At 38.5% G+C, this 19,579-nt stretch overlaps 1 protein-coding gene across 8 annotated transcripts in view; it reads left to right on the top strand.

The window, feature by feature from the left end:
* RUNX1T1 (RUNX1 partner transcriptional co-repressor 1) overlaps positions 1-19,579 on the top strand; it is a 119,576-nt gene that overhangs the window by 78,127 nt on the left and 21,870 nt on the right. For all 8 annotated transcript variants that reach the window (XM_030475727.1, XM_030475706.1, XM_030475750.1 and 5 more), the window contains 4 exons: positions 1,504-1,685; positions 9,783-10,033; positions 11,304-11,389; positions 12,031-12,232. In XM_030475727.1, the coding sequence (XP_030331587.1) occupies positions 1,504-1,685; positions 9,783-10,033; positions 11,304-11,389; positions 12,031-12,232 (721 nt within the window). The remainder of the gene's footprint in view (positions 1-1,503; positions 1,686-9,782; positions 10,034-11,303; positions 11,390-12,030; positions 12,233-19,579) is intronic.

The following is a 19,579-nucleotide window of genomic DNA, read 5'->3' on the forward strand; positions in this document are numbered from 1 at the left end:
ATGTGAGCTTTTAAAAAATAACAATGAAATTAAAACAAGTGAAAAACCATGCTCACAAATGCATTCAACCTCTTTCCCTCTGTTATGCTGTAGCCATGGACAAAAATGTGACAGATAACCAAAAGAAGGTATTTCTTTGGTACTTTCACAAAATATTTGTGTTCTGTGGAGGTTTGAAAAGACTTCATGTTCCACAACCATCTGTCTTCCCATCCTAACATGAATAAGTGATAGCAATTGCTGCTGGGTTTTTTTTTCCTCTGTTGAAAGGTTCATATGTACTGACCCTATTCTGGAATTTTTTATTGCATAGTGGATCCACTCCTATAGTACAGCAGCAGGTTCTGGAGCATTTGCCATTTGTATAATGCTAGCAAAGTAATTTTTTAAAATTATTTTGGTTTGGGTTTCTTTTTTTTTCCCTATGGGAACTACTTCAAAAGCAAAGGGGACCATTGGAGTTCTTTGTCTTATCTCTAGTTACTAAAGGTCATGAAATTTAATCCAATACTTGAAGACCCTCAGGCAACAAGTCATTGTGCACTAGGCATGGAACAAGAGAGATCAGGGCACATCACCCTATGGCACAAGTAAGTAGGTCAGAAATGACACGACTGTCTTAGTATCTATATATGTGTATGCTGGGAAGAAAAGTAGATGTTTCCCAGGATGTGTATCTGTCTAAGCTGAGGGGAAGGACATACAGTTCCACCTTGGTCCCAGTCTGGCATGAAGTATGACTAAGTGTGGCCCCAGCTGATTGGCAGATTTTGCCACCCAGGTATCAATGAGCATTTTCAGTTCTCTATGTCTGAGTCCTGGTACACTTCAGCTCATGACCCAAGTCCCAGTGGGGCCCTGAGAGGAAGGTTAAAAATACTTCAAGCTACATCTTGCTAAGAGGAAGGTCATAGTCCTCCGGGTGATTAACTGAAACTTGGAATGTGAGATTTTGTTGTAGTCTAGATCTTAATGTGTAACTGCAAGTGTAATGGGAAAACTGAGGGCAATCCTGTACACCCCAAGGCCCTTGCAGGATAGCGACTGAGGCAACTTACAGAGCCGCAGATCCTATGGTTTCAAATGATTTCAAAGTACTAACTGCAGCCTGAACAGGAAACAAATATTGAAGAAGGTTTGTTACTTGTTGAATACTGCTGCTTCATATGAACTCAGGTTTTGGGTTGTAAGAAAGGGGATGAAATCTGCCAGGGCAGCACTTTTTACCTTTTTAAAGATGTAGAACTCAGACCTGGTTTTCTCATAGCATTTAGTTTTATTTTCTGTTTTCAGTAAACTCCCATCCTTCCATGCATACTTACCACAGCCATGACCTTAGCAGCATTAGAATGCTGCCTGCTTAACCACAAACCTAACTGGAGGATGCTTGCTTGCAACAGATTCATATGAGAGCAGGCTTTTCCTTGATTTCCTATTTTTCTATTTCATCTCTGTTGAAACTGCCTGCAAGCTGCCCTCTTAATGTGTGCCATGCTCTTACAGGCCAATCTGCCCCTGCTGCAGCGGGAGCTGCTGCACTGTGCAAGGCTAGCCAAGCAGAACCCAGCCCAGTACCTCGCCCAGCACGAACAGCTGCTTCTGGATGCCAGCACCACCTCACCTGTTGACTCCTCAGAGCTGCTTCTCGATGTGAACGAAAACGGGAAGAGGCGAACTCCAGACAGGTGAGCACTGCCATGACTTTCACACCCCACTCTTTGTGCATGTGTGTATAGAAGCATAGAGCAGTTTGGGTTGGAAGGGACCTTTCTTTAAAAGTTATCTAGCCCGACTCCCCTGCAGTAGGCAGGGACATCTTCAACTAGATTGGGTTGCTCACAGCCCCATCCAACCTGGCCTTGAATGTTTCCAGGGATGGGGCATCCACCACCTCTCTGGGCAACTTGTGCCAGTGTTTCACCACCCTCGTTGTAAAAAATTTCTTCCTTACATCTAGTCTGAACCTACCCTCTTTTAGTTTAAAACCATTATCCTTTGTCGTATTGCATGTGTACATTTATATACATACATATATAGAGAGAGAGCTACATATATATATATAATCACAGAACCGTTTAGGTTGGAAAAGACCTTTAAGATCATTGATTCCAACTGTTAACCCAGCACTGCCAAGTCCACCACTAAATCATGTCCCTTAGCGCCACATCTACATGTCTTTTAAATACCTCCAGAGATGATGATGCAACCACTTCCCTAGACAGCCTGTTCCAGTGCTTGATAACCCTTTCAGTGAAAAAATTTACATGTACAGATATATCTCTGGGTATATAAATAGAATACATGCTCACACTGATTCAGGCAGCAAAATCGCCTGAGGACACACTCTGGTGATGTCCACATAGAAGTAATACTGGCCAGCCAGTACCCTACTATTTTATGCATAGTATTCCTGTGCAGCATAAAGCGATGAGCAGCAGATCACTCCAGCTCCTTATGTAAGTCCTTTGTAGTTGAGGTTTTGTTGGACTAAACATTAAGTATGGGGAGAGTGGCTAGGCACTCATTGGGAAGTACAAGGCAAGCTCCAGAGTGTAGTCAAGGCTTTGACTCCTGCTGCGCCATGTTTCCATGTCCGCATATCCAATATTGCATTTCTTCCAAACCAGAGAAATGTTCACTGAAATCTGGTTCTTTGTTGAGCTGAGAAAGAGCCTATGCAGAAGCAGGGCGAGCAAGTGTGTGTGTTTGAAGTACAGTAGCTTTAGGGATGTGGAACAGTTTTTCTTATTTGAATAAAGTTCTTTGCTTAGTGTTAGAAGCAAATGACTCTGGTGGTTATTTATTTTTAACTGTCTTCCCATAACAGAGTTAGACATTTGGCTAGCATATACATTTTACCTTTGGGAGGCCCAAATGCTGGATTTTTTTTTAATTTAGTTTGCCATGGATTTTATAGTGTGGAAAACTTTTATAATGCTATTCTGCCAAATGCCACTACCTGCATGCCCAAGGCATGGCAAGTGTCCTAGTTATCTTTTAAATGAAAAAGGTGAGGATATGCAAACTCAAGAAGCCTTGCAATTTTGCGCAGATGACATTTTGTGTAGGGACAGGCCAAGCAGCACAAAACCCAAGAGAAACAAAGTCTGAAAGCTCACAGTAAAACTTGAAGGTTCTCATAGCCAGAAGTGAACAGTAAAAATTAAAGTAACATAGCCATTAGATAGATGAAAATGTGAAAGTATTTGAAATTAGTTTGCTTTATATTGTGTTCCAGGATTATCACTAGGGACCAGCAGGAAAATGAAGATACCATCAGAGAAGCTCTTTTCTGTGCGTCCTCTTTTCACCATTTTTCCCTGACAACTAGACTAAACTGAAACAGCCATTGGTGTTAACACAAACCTGCTAACTGCATCCAAGAAAGATGATTAATTTTTAGACTTTTTCCATGTAGTCTCTTACCCTATGCAGAAATAACATTTCCAAAGCCGAACTCTAGCTCTCTGGGGCAGTTCTGCTGCATATCCTCAGTCTTTGCAGAATAGTATACCTAAATGTCTATTAAAAAGGCCTCTTAAAATTATCTTGTGCATCTTGTGAATAACTTAAATATTAGCATGCTGTAGTCCAGTGTCAGTAGTCCAGTGCTTTTCTTACGAGTAGGCAGAACACGTTAAGTCATCACATAAGCCTTGCAACGTGAGGTCTTGCTTGTCAGAGATTACAGAGGAGAAGAGGGATGTGCCTTCCTGACAGCCCTAGCTCACTTTTTGGTGTTAATAGAGAGTGGTATTACTTGCTTCTCCCATAAGGCCACAAAGGAAAAGTGAGCGGTAAAATATTTCGTTGGTTTTTCTTCTGTAACATTCTGGAATCACACTCCTTCCCCACTGAGACCCGGTTTGACAGTGCTGAATTTCGGTTATTTTTTAGTAGGTACGGTGTCACCTATGGTGCCTTCAGTGCTGGTGGCATGGGACAGAATGGGTGGTGCAGGTATAGATTCGTATAACAACTTAGTAATGAAAAGACGCTTTATTAGTCTTATAGCAAAAAGGACATAGGAGTAGCCCATAAGGGGACTGGCAGATCAGAAGAATATTGGATTTTAAAGTCAGCCTTTATCTTTTAATTAAAACTGAGGCCCAGACCTAGAGAGATATAACTCTGGTTTATGGATTTTGTCCTTGGTGTTTCTTTTTAGTTTCTTTTTTAGTTAAAATACGTAGGTGCTCTTGAAACTCTGAAGTCTTTGCTTATAAGGAAGTGCATTTGGCTTCACAACTGAAGTCTCTCTGAGGCTCCATCCTCTCCTTTTTGGCTTCACAACTGAAGTTTAAGTTCAAGTGTTGTGGATAAGACCCTGTGTTCGAATTCCCAGGGTCCAGGCAGGGGCTGTAATGCAGGGTGTCCCACTGGCTCCTCTGAGGTGCCAGAGCTATCAACCAGCAGCCGCTCTTGATTGCTGCTTGAAATGAGATTCCTTAGTTCTGGGGAAGAGGCATGTTAAAAAAAAAAAAAAAACAAAACCCAAACAAAAACCAACTTTCTCTTTTGGATCTGGACATTTTTTGTTGTCATGAAAGACTGGACTGCCCAGCTCACCAATTGGAATTGTGCCTTGAGCTTAAAAAATAAGGATATTTTTGCAGTACCAAACAATTCTGTCTCTGGTTATTCAGACCTACTTCTCTGCTGACTATGATTAAAGCTATACAGAAAACTCCTACGGTAGTTTTGACTGAACCAAGTTTGGTGGAGTTGTCTCGTGCACTCAAGAACATTTGTACTACAGATTTAGGAAAAAGACAAGATCTCATTGGAAAGATTCTTAAATTTACTGAATGGGAGTTTACATACCTTTTAATTTGGATAATGTAAGTAAATCAACCACAAGAAAACTGTCCTCAGAGTCAGAGCATGCCTAGACTGAGTTTTGAAACCAAATACTTGTCTGCCTTTCTACCCATTACACTATTATTTTAATTGTTTACAGAGGAACAGAAGAAAACGTCTGAAATATATATACGTTTTGTTTAGATATATAAGTAGTTTTCAAATATACTAATAAAAATACAGTAGAAGATAGGAGGCATTCTTTGCAAGGAGAGTTTGCTGTGAATCTGTTGCTAGAATATGGAGAAAAATTACTAAAAGGCAACCTCTTTCCAGGGGAACTCAAGGCAGTTGGAATAATTTATTTTTTTTTTTAGATACGTCTCTCACTAAGTTAAATTGTGGCATCTTTTTCAGTTCTTAAGGGATACGGTACATGCACACATACATTCCATATAATGTGTATGTAATATAGATATAATATAGATATATCATATGTAGACATGTGTATGATACCTTTAGTATTTAGTAGAAATATATATCCGCACACATTCTTCCATATTTACATTTTTCTTTTGGGCACTGAATACGGTTGATTCCAATAGAGGTAAAAATACAGTAAAGAATTAGGCAAAGGAAGTGGAACCTGTGTGTTGCACATAACCACATCCACCTTGTAATTTTTTGTTAAAATCCACATGCAGTAATTTTTTCTGCTTTTAATTTCCGACCCTTTTTTGCATATGCATTTTCCAATTCTGGTTATTTATCTGCATATCTAAGTCTACTGTATGTGAGGTTTTATAGAGCAATCTGACAGCAGAGCTTCATGTTTTACTGAATGTTTTCTTGGTGCATATGGTCTGACACGGATGAGCAGCCACGGTGAGATTTTGGAGTCTATTAAACTAGCTCATTAAAAAGATCAATCTGTTTCTGTAATAACACTGGGAACCATCAGTCACTGCAAGAGAGAAAAACTGACACCTGAGGAGACAACACATTTTGGTAATTTGTTCATGACATGTCATGAACAAAGTGTTCACTATATTTTGTTTACAACTTTTAGAGTTTACATTCTACTGCAGTAAAGCAAAAGAACTTGGACCAGTGTGAGTTTTTGTTTTGGTGAATGAATGCTTGCTTATAAATAACATGATTTAAACTACATTAGCCACAAAAGACTTTTTGATAATTAGTCATCCCTTGAGCTTGCTGGAAAGGGCTGTATGTGTGTCATACAGTGACTCTACATTTATGACAGCTGCCTATAAAGTGAATATAGGACTGCAAAAAAATCCGTTAGAATAGCTCTAATTTTGAGTGAGAAGAAAACAAAAATGGTCATGATTGATTGTTTTGTGATTTTAGAAAGTACTGCTGTGCTTGCTGTACCCTTGGCACCCCTGGCAAGGAATTCATGGTGAAGGTACTTGGGCACAGAGACTGACTTTGATAGTTCTGTTAGGTGAATCTTCTTATTTGAAGAAGCTCCTCGACATCTCAGTAAGGTGAAAGATGCTCACAGCTCTTACAGCTGTGCTCCTTGTAAGCCATGTGTATTTATGAGAAATTTTAAAGGAACTTTCCTAATATGAGCTGTTAGCAGGGCAATATTAATCTTTTCTATAACACAGTATTATAAACAAAATAAGTTTATCACTTGTTTGGTCATCAAAACTGTATTAGTAGGAGTGCAATTTAAATCAGAGCATCTCACACAAATAGCTTTTTCTCATTGCAAGCTGACTTCAGTGTTCTTTAAAATTGGTGTAATACTTAGTTTCCTAGCCAAGGCAGTTTTGCATGGTCAGATTTTCTACCCAGGAAATTATCCATGAAGTGCAATAATTTAAAACTGAAATGATAACTTACAAACAACATAAGGTCTGTTAAATGGGTATAGACTAATGACCAGTATCTATTCTGCTATCTTTAATCTGAGTAAATCATGGCTCTAAGTAAAATGACCCCATGCATGTTTATATCTGAAGGACCCCAACTTTGTCATACGGCCAATTTTCCAAATGACAGTGTCCGTTTATGTGCACATCAAGGAAAATGTGACCAACAGGAGCAAGAAAAATTAAGACAAGAAAATGTGTCAGGCTTCCTTATACATTCACTATTACTTCCTCTCTACAGTTTATTATTGCTTTGCAAAATCAGATGGATCAGATAAAAATCAGATTAAATCAGATAAAATTGTGATGGTTTTAGATATAGAACTAGTGCTCGTATGAGTCTGCCAGTTGCTGCGAAACAGGAGTGCTTCCTCAGGCACCTGGGGAAATGATGCTGTCCCAGGGGAGCGAGAAGCAGAACAGTAGGTTGAGTTCAGGGCAACTGAATTATGTCACGCTTCAGTCTTTTATCACTATATTCAGAATATTCAGATACAGTAAATTTGCCAGTGATTCCTGTTCTGATGAGACTTCGGATGTTATTACCTTTTAATATATTTTATATAGCCAGAAACACAAAATTACTGAATGTACAGTCTCATTCTGGTATTCTGCCATCTTGTTTATTTAGTCAGTGCAGAAAATATAACAACAAATTGTAGAATTAAGGTTTTAACACCCAGAAAAGACCTGAGAACTGTTACCCAGCATAATAGCAAAAAAGGGAATTTAATTCCAGTAAATGTGTTTTCAATGGTAATGTTATTTTAATGTTAGTTAAACTCAGGGTTCCAGAAGAAAATGGATATGCCGGTGTGCTGTCCAAGCTAATGCATTGCATCCTAGTTAAGGTAATTAAATACAAAGCATTCCTAAGAAAACCACAGAAGTACCTGTACAGTAAGTTGCAAGTATGTGCATTTGTATGAAAATAGATTAACATCTAATTGTAGACCAGAAAAGGAAAACTGGATTCCTACTTGCCACATTTTTCTGGTTTGCTTTTCCTACATTGAGTGATCAAAAAAAAAGTCAATAAAATTATTTAATTACATGCAGTTTGTGACCACCCCCACCACCCCCACCACTTCCCTCCCCCCCATCTTAGAGATCATTGTAATTGTAACGCCAAAGAACTTTGGCAAATGGATGGCTTGGCTTGTACCTAAAGGAAAATGCATTTTTTGCTTGTATAATATTTTACAATTGAAAGATCTGGACATTGAGTTTGAGTAGATATGTGCAAAGAAAACACCAGCAACTAAATGCACAACTTGTCTTGGAGAGCCATCAAAAACATCACTAGCCATTGGGAGTTATTTCAAGCAGTTTCATTGTGCCAAAAGTCATTAAAAATTTATGATGGTCCTCAGCTTTTCCTGATGAGGAATTTTCACAGCCATTCTGCATTTGCTTTGGAACAAGGTACATACTTTAGCAAAGTATGTCATTTATGTCTCTGCCCAAAATTAGAACAGCTGTCCTGCTTTATTGGTGAAAGATTCTCCCTTCTTTGCCAAGTTAAGGTACAAGAAAATATATATACCTGCAGCTCCTCTGGAATTAGTGATTGTGGTGAGATCCCTGGAAACTGTCTTTATTCCTTCTGAAAACAGTGCAACCCATCTTTTAATTTCCCGATGGTAATTGCAAGATCTCACTTTGATCCTCTTTCCCAGTGGATATTGGCAAAGATTTGGTTTTACCCTTCCTCTCACTGACATTCAAGAAGAACCTACTGAGGGGCAACAATTAATACATTGTGTGTTTCTCCACAAACAGTCCCTCAAGGTTGGTTGGTTTGTGGGGGAGGGTTTGTTGAAGGGCAGTTGGTTTTAACAGCAGGCAAACAAGAAAATTAGATCAAATTTACCTTCCTGTCAAAGTGACAAAAAATTGTGTTAATACTAGGAAGATGTATCATGCCTTCCATACATCATGGAGGAGAAAGTTATCTTTAAAAAAGGCTAGAATATATCAGCTGTTTAATAAAGGGTTTTGTAGAGAGGGATGCAGCCTTAAAAGTTTGAAATATTTACATCTAATAACATTTCTGTTAAAGGTAATATTTTGTAGGTTTAGTTTATACCAGTGATAAAACCCCCCCATACTTTAGTGAAATGAAGCTTTCCTAAAAGGAGTTGTGAACCTGGTGAAGTAACTCTAACCTATCTTCTTTTATTTTAATGGAAAATGAGTTTAGTGTGAGTTTCAAGTCGTCAGGCAGAGGTGCAGAGTAGAGACTTCTTTTGAAATAAACAATTAGGAATTGTATTAACAAGTATCAATAACGTAAAAAACTACCCTTCTCCCTGATAGCTCTTCAGAGTTGCCTGAGCATTAAACCCCTGTCTAAGCGTAATGGAGTAGGAAATCTTGCACGTTATTGAGGACTTGAGTCTAACCACATCTTCCTGCAAAATTAATGACAGTCACAGCACCTTTGACTGAAATAACCAAGATGGTACAAAAATCTCTGAAGGAAGCATTTCTCATTATCTACAGTTGTTCTTACCCTAAGTCTCAGTATGACATGGATCTTTATGGGAGCTCATCCTGGCATTGCATATAGCTGAGCTTCAGCACACTCAGACTACTTTAAGACAGTATGCTATCCTATTGAAAAAACCTCATACCTTTAACTGCACATTACCCCTAATCACTATATGCTATAGGACTGCCGAAAGCAGAGGTTTCTCATCCTCTAGCTTTGTGTTTCAGTTGATTGTTTCAGCTCTTCAATTATGTGTGTAACCATCCTACCAGCTGGTGATTTCAATGAAGGCTGCTTGCCCTCCAGCCCAGCTCTTCAAGCTACTCCACTGGAAGGCTCACCCTGTTAGTATTTCTTGCATTACAGGGATAGTTAGAGAAGGTGAATGGATAGTTAGAGAAGGTGAATGTGTCCTGTGTATACTTTGGATGAGCAGCAGTATGAAATGTTCTGCAACACACACACACGGAGCAAAGTGGAAGAACAAGCTTTAGTTCTTGAAGCTGCCTATGTAGGTAGGGGTGCATGTTCCTGAGCAACTCTGCTCATGAAGTGAATTAACATTCCTTTGCTTTGTTTTTCAGAACCAAAGAAAATGGCTTTGACAGAGAGCCTTTGCACTCAGAGCATCCAAGCAAGCGGCCCTGCACTATTAGCCCAGGCCAGCGGTACAGTCCAAATAATGGCTTATCTTATCAGCCCAATGGTCTGCCTCATCCCACCCCACCTCCACCTCAGCATTATCGTTTGGATGATATGGCCATTGCCCACCACTACAGGGACTCATACAGACACCCCAACCACAGGGACCTCAGGGACAGAAACAGACCTATGGGTAAGGCATGTTGATTTTCTGCATTGGGTTTTTTTTTTAGGTTTCTTTTTTCCTTGCAGTCATATTTCATATTGTGGACAGAGCTTTTTTTTTTTTCTGATTAAATAATACCTGCCATTCAGATGTAGCCTTTATAGCTGCTTGTCCATCTAGCTGCTTCTAATGGCCTTATTTCAAACTTATATTTGTAAAAGTAGATTGAATTGTGTCTTTGCTACACGCTAGAGCAAGACAGTCAGAAGGAGGAGGAACTCTGCTTTCACAGCTGGGTAGATGACATGGACACTCAGGTGTCTGACAGGCAAGGATAGGTAGAGCCTTCTATTTTTCTTCTAATGCCAGATTTGTGACAATAACAACATTGATATAGCTTGATTTCAGCTTAGACTAGAGAAAGGTTACTAGCCTTTAGGGAGTGTTTTGTGTGTGATATCTCAAGAGTGCGGTGCAACATGGGTGTGTCTGCAGAGGATGTGAATGGCAGAAGTGCCAACTACACACAGCAACACATCTTGGTTTAATGGGATGTCTGATGCTCTTGGATTTGCCTGGCTTGCTTAGCATCTGCACTTACTATTCTTCCTTGTTTTAAACAAATCTTCAATATAAGAAGGTTTACAAATACTCAGCATCTGTGTATAGGAGGCTAAACAAAGAACAAGTGTCAGTTCCTCTTGAGTGTTGATAATAAATACTGGCTTGGTTGTACCATGTTGTCAGCTGTTCTGATATATGTGCTACATTTTAACCACATGTTGTTTAAACATCTGTGAAGGGATGAACCCATAATGATGCTCTGTTGACATGGTAGTAATTACTGCATTTAGTGAAATAACACTGAGTTTATAGTAATATTTTTCAACTCTGAAGTACAGCTAATATTCGATATGCCGAGATACCAAATAATTGTCTTGCTGACTTCTTCAACTAGTGCAAATGAAAAATTACATATTGTATTTTATGTTATATATATTTAAATAGTATATAGTCAGAAAGGCATACGTCCATTTTTGAAAGGTCATCTTGCAACCTACAGAACCTGCAGAATTGAACACATTAAATTGACTAAAATGGTAGCATCTTGTGTTGGGAAAAGTACTAAAAAGAATTTAGAGCAAAGTTTTTAAGCATCCATTTATTTTTGTGGTGGCATTCCTGATACTAGACCGGGTAATATATGATATGTTTGTCTGATAGGCTCTTTTTTCCTTTTTTTTCCATCCCTAGAGGACTCCCAACGGTGTAAACATGATTTTCTCCTTTTTGGCAGGGTTGCATGGCACACGTCAAGAGGAAATGATTGATCACAGGCTAACAGACAGAGAATGGGCAGAAGAGTGGAAACACCTTGACCATGTAAGGGCTGAATGTACTTTATAGAATTGTAGAATCGTAGAATACTTTTATGTGTAATTGTCTGAAAGGAGCACTCCTGAGAAAGGAATTTAAAATTTTTCTTTTAAAACAAATCTGAATTCCAGTATGTGTTTTGAAAATGTTGGTGACTAGATCAGAGGTCTTGCTGTTCCCCATTAGGTAGCTCATACGAGGCCTTGCTGTTAAGTGCTTCCTGCAGTATCCTAATTATTACAGGCTGCCAAATAGGGAACAGATTCTGCTCTATAAACCCTGGATCTGGGGCACATTGGATTTGTTCTTTGAATTTGTTGGTTCTGGCATCAGTTTTGGACCAGATCTCCTGGCCTTTCTGGTGCCATGTGATACTAGTGGTGGGACTACAATCTGTTTAGTCTTTTCCTCCCTGTCTTCGCCCTTTCCCCCAGAAATCCGTACCTGTACAGTTAAGGATCACCATGAAAGGATTGCCATTCTTAAAACAAGACTGAAATTTTTCAGCTGTATTTGAGATAACAGGGGGAGACTCCTTCTTTATTAAACTACAGGCACTCAGCACATTAGTTTTCTTTATTTCCCTGTCATTTTATGAATAAAATGTTCTTTTTTTGTTTATCTGCTCCATCCACTGCTATGAATAGCTGTTAAACTGTATAATGGACATGGTGGAAAAAACTAGGCGATCTCTCACTGTACTACGGCGATGTCAGGAAGCAGACCGTGAGGAGCTCAATTACTGGATACGGCGGTACAGTGATGCAGAAGATTTAAAAAAAGGCGGTAACAGCAGCAGTAGTCATTCCAGACAGCAGAGTCCAGTGAATCCAGATCCAGTTACATTAGGTACAGTATCCTCATTAAAAATTGTTTACTGGTCCTCTTTCACTTCAGCTAGGTGCTAGATGAAGTTTGTATTTGTTTTTCTGATTCTTCTTACGCGATAGCCATGAAATATTCCTCTCTGCTGACTACTGAATGAATTAGAACTGGTATGCCCTAATAGTCATGTTTATATGTGGAATAGCTTGAGGGGTTGGATGATGCTTGGTAATTTGCTTTCTATTCAGCAATGTCTGAGAGTGGTGGGGCGGGAGGACAAACTGTCACATAGGGATGGCAGAGCAGTGAGATATGCACTGACCCTATGTTCCTCCTATCTCCCTCCTTTGCCTGCTTGATTAAGGAAATCTATAGCAGCTTCTGGATTGTTAGCACCGCAGAACAAAGGGCTTTCACCTTCTCGAATCAGGTGACTTAACTTGGAAGTTGTCTTTCTAAGGAAATGAAGGGATATATAAAGATATGGGCACTTCTTAGCTGTACTTGACACTTCTGTGCTGTACTTGGTTTCCATGTAAGAAAGGAACATCATCTGGAATGCCCACAGGGTCCTCCTAGGTCTGTGTCCAGCATTGCAGCTCATGCAGATGTGTCTGAGCTAGTTTGGGTATGCTCTGTAGACATAACCACAGAGCCACTCAGAGCTCAGCTGGAGCTGCAAAGCCCATTTACGAGGAGCAGACCAAGCATATGGATTTTACCCCCTGCAGACCTTCACAGTCACACTCACAAGATACCTCACTCCAAGATGACTCTGCTGTATAAACCCAATCTTTTATTTTGTGGGATTTCTGTAATTTATTAATATGATGGCCTGCTTCTACCTCATCCCTTCACTTTTATGGAGGATGTGGTAAAGAAACACATCTTAATGATGCCCTTTTATTGTTCTCTGCTCTTCTGAAGAAAACAGCAAATAGATTGCTTGTCTAATATTGATCTTAAAAAACAAAAAATTGTCCATATTGAATGTCATCGCTCAAAATCACCATAAACTGTGGTCATTAGTAGAATTGCTTATGTGTGCTCTTCTGCATCTATACAGCTTTATTTAAACCTGTGTTTTCCTTTTGCCCTTAAGAATAACTTACTAAATCTAAAACTTACTTAAGTGCAAATAGAAATCCAGAAAAACAAACCTAATGCCTTCTCTAACCTCCTCTTGGTAAATCTCTAGAGTATTATTGTAATATTTAGTGCTTCTTGGTAACAACCAAACCTTTTTTGTGTGTGTGTGTCTCAAATGATCTGAGCCAATAGCTCTATAAATTAGCTTCAGTCAGTGAAAGGAAGGGTTAGGGAAATGCTGTTCCCATGTCCACTAATAAGCCTAGTCCCTAGAGGAGCCCTTCTCAGAAAGAAGCGTTCAGGTAATGGCTTGTATGAATAGTGTTAAATGTAATGTAAAGAAAGACTCATAAATACGGCATCTGAAATGTCGATCACATCTGCAGCTTCGGGAAGAACACTTGTGAGGAAGCCCCTAGAGCAAAAGCAGTGGTACCCTTCTCTCGTGAAACTATGATGCAGAAAGAGCTAGGCCATGGTGCTTGTAAGTATAGTTAGTACATAAAAAAAATGAAAGGAAACTGAGTTTTAATCATTTTTCCAACAAAATGGAACTCAAGCCATTAATCAAAACTTTATAAATAATAGTACAGTCCAAGAAAAATAGTCATAACCACAACAACAGCAGCAGCAAAAGATAAAATGAAGATCTGCTGAACCCAGGACAAGATCAAACGTACACTTATGTCCCTATATTACCATTTTATCTGTGTATTTGTCAAAATTAATTTTTGGAAACAGCGAAGTCTGTTTGCTTAAAAAGACATTATATGGCCTAGCCTTCAGCATCGGACACACCAGTCACCTCTGCAGTACTATGGGTACAACTGAACTGGTAGGAGTGAGTCCATTCCAAATTTAACATGTCCATTTTGGTTATTTGGCTTTAAAAGCTAGTTCTGAGAGTGATGGACATGAAGCTTGGATTGCTTCAGTGATGTAGCATCCATCTCAATCGTAAATATCAATAAAAAGTGCTTTTATGTCTTGACATGTTAAGTGGAAAATACTTACTTCAGAGTCTATGGAAAGGTAGTCCTTAAATTTCCTCGAACCAGGTAGTAATCTAGTTACCAAAATGAAAACTCCTAACATTCAGAGGTATAATAAAATTGAAGCAGTGTCTGTGAGCCTTGAGACACTGTTCTGTTTAGGGCTTTTTATTTTAGTTTTGAAGTGAGAAGGAGGGGGCTGAAAAATTCCTCCAATATTTTAATTAAAGTGCCACAACATGTAAATATTGGTTTTTTTGCTGCAGGGTTTCTAAATGTCAGTGATTCCCTTTTGTACTTTTTTTTTAGTGAGGTAATCCACTCTTTAAATCCATCTTGTCATCTTCACTAGCAAGAGAAAAAAAAAAAGAGGGGCCATATGGCTACATTGTCTGTGCCTTTGTTTCTTTTTCTTTACAATTAAAATATCATCACTGAAGTGATAAGTTCTCACTATAAACATTACACCATGGTCTTCATAGATAGCTCTCACTGAAAAAAAATCTGAGCTGAAGTTTAGCTTAGATAGCCTGAGTCCAAAAGAAATTGAAGAAAATTCTGGTTGTCATCTGCCAAAGATTTTTGTGGTTCTTTTAATGTGACATCCTTGTAAATCATGTTGAGCTTGACAATTTGCAGTATCTGATCGATATTTTTCTCTTGGTATTTTTAATTAAGAAATCAAATGAAATATTTGATCATTCGTTTTAATGCAGTGTAATCCAATACACACATTAGCCAGCTACAACAGGTTACAAGCTCTCATTATTCTCCAAGAGTGTGTTGAAAGTAAGATGGATCCATTCTTTTCAGTCTGAATAATATATGTTTATGAAAGTCTAAAAAATGACTCAGACTTTATATATATTCACTTGATGAACTGTGATGGTCTGTGATGTGAATAATACATCACCCGGCTCCTCCATTTCTGCTGAAGAATTTCAGTACAACATACTGCAGCAGGACTGCAACTTTCATCCTAATAGTGAATAATTACACATATCAGACATTGTATACTGAAATACACACAGTCAGATAAATTAAAGATGAGGGTTCTTCAACATCATGGGTTATAAACAAGATCTATAACCGTATTGAGTGCAGCTGTGGCTCTAGATAAGTGGCGTAGGCACACATCAGAAGGTCTGCAGTGATACTGATATTTTGTGTCTCTTGAATTGGTTTGAATGAAAATCTAACAAAATAGAGTTTGAAATCTCCAACTGAAGAGTGCCAATACCTGAGGGATTTTCCCTAGGAAGCCAGGATTCTCAGAAGTGTATGAATTTGTCGAAAACACATAGCTTAGGCATTTCTTAATATATTTTAAAGTGTTAACCCTTTCAGAGGTAGTTTATATTTTATCAAATGTTGTTCACCCTCGTACTTTAGTGTTTAGTGTTAGCCAGGGCATTCTTGCCAATACATGTCTAGTCATGCTGCTATTATAAAATCTTTCCTTTACCTTTTACAGATAATTAGCATTACTGTGATATGCATGATATTCTCAACATGAGCTAATGGGAATGCTGTGAATACCACAGTAACATTTATAACTTGTAACTCAAGAATGTAAGGCCTCTGTAATACTGGTCGCTGGTGATATTAAGTGTTGTTCTTAATCCACTTGCTGCACGGGAGGTTTGGGCTGGATTGTGGTGTACTGAATTGCATGCTGGCTGTTAGAGCTACAGCTGCAGAAACATTGTGTGTTTGTATTCTCAGTATTTGGTTTTGACTTGATCTTGGTTGAGGATGTTTCAGTAATGCAGTACCTGTGTGGTTTTCCTTTTCTCATTCTTCTTAGGTGAGAACACAACTGTATTTTTAGCACAATTTCCCATGTGTTCAGAGTGTGTTGTAGTAGCCACAAAAAGGTATTAGAGGGCAAAGAAGGGCAAAGATGTACATAAAAATACTTGAAACTCATGCCCCCCAACAAAGTTAGCAAGATAGTCTCATTCAGTATGACGCTCTTTGACATTGGTATCTTTTATGTGTGCATGTGTATAAATATATATACACACATATATCTGTCTCATTAATTGGAATGGCACACTTGTGAGCTTGACTCTTACAAACAAGGCAGTGAATATTTGATGTTTGTTGCTCTGAGAAATGTCTTGTTTGTTGTCTGTGTCCCACCAATATTGTTACATTTGTTATAGGGTACAATGAAGCAAAACTTGCATATGAAATATGAAAAGTATATAAATACATAAGAAAGCATATATATTTCATATATGAAATAATTTGTAGTTCAGGGCTGCTTATGTGCAGTTTTTATTATTTTTGAGCCCTAATGTTCACTATGGCATATAGGGTATTGTTGTCACTGCCAGTATTTTCATAAATACAATAAATTCTAAAAGATCCTCAAAAGATCAGCTGTTCATCTCTATTTCTTAATATTTAATTATAGGCTTGGATGTCATTGTCCAGTGATAAAAACGTCCATTCTTTTATATTGTCAACCCATCTTCTGTTCCTTCTTTCCAAATATGGATTAGGCTTTTTGGCAGTTTTGAACACAGCTTTTCCTTTTACATCTTTCTATTCTGTTTTCTTCAGTCCTTAGTATCTTTGAGAGTTCATATCCTTTATTTGGTCCTAGCTTTTCATCTCAGTTTCGCTTCCCAGATCCATATTTATTTTTCCTCTTACAACTCTCCACACCTCTTTCAGTACTTTCAGCACCTATTCTCTTAAAACCACCAAAAATAAGCAGTCTACAAGATATTTCTACTCATTAAATATTTCTATTTATTTCATTATTATTTCATATTTCTACTCCAGAAACACACAGTTTAATTGATCAATTAACTACTTATGATCCTTATGGTTGAATGTGTTCTTGAAATAAATACACCAGGGCCCAGGTGAAACCCAGCACCATATTTTGACAATAGGATTTTTTTTTTTTTTTTTGTGGCTGTTCTCTTTCTTATTAAAAAAATATCTAGGATGGGCTCAAACTAATATTTTTTCTATATATTTTAAAAATAATACATTATATTATTCCCCGCTGTTCAATAGCATGTGAGGGCTGAAACAGAGACCAATTTTTGTACTTTCTCCTCATGTGTATTCTTGTGTTCCAGTCCAACAACTTTCTTGCTGAAAAGTTTGTTTCACATTAAAATAGAAAATTCCAAAACAGTTTTGATTTCAAAATCTGTTTTATTTTTACTTCATTTAAGTTCTTTACAGACAAGTACTGGTTACTGTCATGTATATGTGCCTTTTATTTTCCTTGTTGAGCTTTTTCATCTGGTTCAATAGGAACCAGACTGATTATCAACAAGTGCTTTCAAACCATGCCTTGCCATGAATTTCAAGTCAATTCAGTAGTGCACATCCCACTGTTCTGTATAATAACATTCTTGCATTCTCACCATTAACAAACCTTTGTATTGTGTCTGACATGTAAAGCCTTTTCTGATATGCTTTTCTGTAAGAGCTGCATTGTCACTTCAGATTATTCCTATTTTTGTCTGATTTCATTCTGTTTCCTTCCAGGCAGAATTTACTTTGACTTCTAGACACTACAGTCAGTCAGTTAATATAATACATTTTCCTCATTGTGGCTTCTTGCAGTTGGTTTAACATTTTGTATTTTAGGGACTTCACTCAATTAATGCTACATTTAGTATCAGTTTGCTAGACATCCAAGTTAAGATTTTTTGAGGTTTAGTTTTAGTGAGCAAGTTCTGTGATTCTTAATCTGAAGGCCATCTTACCTTAAAAAGTAATGGTAATGTAACACTTACTTTCATCCTCTAGTCAGGTCCTATAGTTTAGCCCCCAAAAGAAGGTTGTTTTCATGGACTCATCACCACTGACTAAACAATAGCCATGTTAATAATATTTTTCTTGCTTGGAAAATATGGTTTTTATTATCTTCATAAGTGCTTCTTGTCTTTTTTTTTTTTGTGCACCATTCCAAACTATGAGAAAGGCTCTCACAAGCTCTTGATTTAATTCTTCTTGCAGAGGATCTCATTCCTCATGTAAATAATTTGTGGTTGGAATAAGAGCTTGATTGATGTTTATGTTTTGGAAATTTTAACAATTAGCTGGCAATCTGGTCATTTATGTCATTGAATTCCATTTTTGGAAAGCCATGTGTACCAAAAAATTAGCTCCACATCTCTTTTATTTTTAACACTAAGTGCCACAGTAAAGGCCTTAAATCAAAGTTATGATCCCCTTGCAGTGGATGGCACCTTAAATAGCAGACAGGAAAAGTCAGCACAAGGTACAAGACATGAATGCAACAAACTTCTTGTTTTGCTGCATTTGAGGTCTGGTTGGGTCTTTTCCTGCAGGTATTGCGGGGAGAGCAAATTTTACGAGTGTTTTAATTTTTCTCCTTTAGTTTTCCTGAGCTTTCAAGCAATGTTTGCTGCTGCTGCTTCTATCCCTGACTGAACCGGCTCTGTGCCCGCAAGTCTAAAAGCCTCCAAGGGATGAGAAAAGGGTACACAAGGATATTTGTCGTCTCCAGAATCATATGAGCCAAGTGGTGCTGAGAATTTTTCCATTTTCAGCATCAGGTCTGAAGTCCTCTATGAAGTTGATTAAACCAATGTAAATAGCTGTTTTACAGAATCTTATACACACACCCTCATCATTTTTTGCTTGAGAGGTGTGAAATTCTGCTTACAAAAATCCATGTTAATTTTCATCCCATACTTTAGTGACAAACAGAAGAGCTGGGGAAATCCACTCAGCTGCCTGTCAGATGGGAAGATTCAGTCCATCCAGTCGGTGTCTGCAGATTCACATGCTAGAAACCACATCTGTGGAACAGTGCACAGGAATTGGGATTCCCTACTCTCCATGTAGCTGAAACAGCCCCTGTCATTTCCACCTTTGATAGCTGTCTCCAGTACTAAGTGTCATCTCTTAAATATGTTTAAGTGTCTGTAGCTGTGGTGGGTTGACTCTGGCTGGATGCGAGGTGCCCACCAAAGCCCATCCCTCGCTTCTTCCTGAACTCAACTTCACTCCTGAATTTGTCTACCTTCTCCCCCATAGTGGTACAGAGGGACAGGGAATGGGGATTGCAGTCAGTTCATCACACAGTGTCTCTGCCACTCCTTCCTCCTCAGGGGAGGACTCGTCACACTCTTCCCCTGCTTCAGCGTGGGGTCCCTCCCATTGGAGACAGTCCTCCATGAACTTCTCCAACATGACTCCTTCCCACGGGCTGCAGTTCTTTATTAACTGCTCCAGCGTGGGTCCCCTGTGGCATCTCGAGTTCTGCCAGCAAACCTGCTCCAGCGCG

Source organism: Strigops habroptila, chromosome 1 (assembly GCF_004027225.2).
Source record: "Strigops habroptila isolate Jane chromosome 1, bStrHab1.2.pri, whole genome shotgun sequence".
Classification (NCBI taxonomy): domain Eukaryota; kingdom Metazoa; phylum Chordata; class Aves; order Psittaciformes; family Psittacidae; genus Strigops; species Strigops habroptila.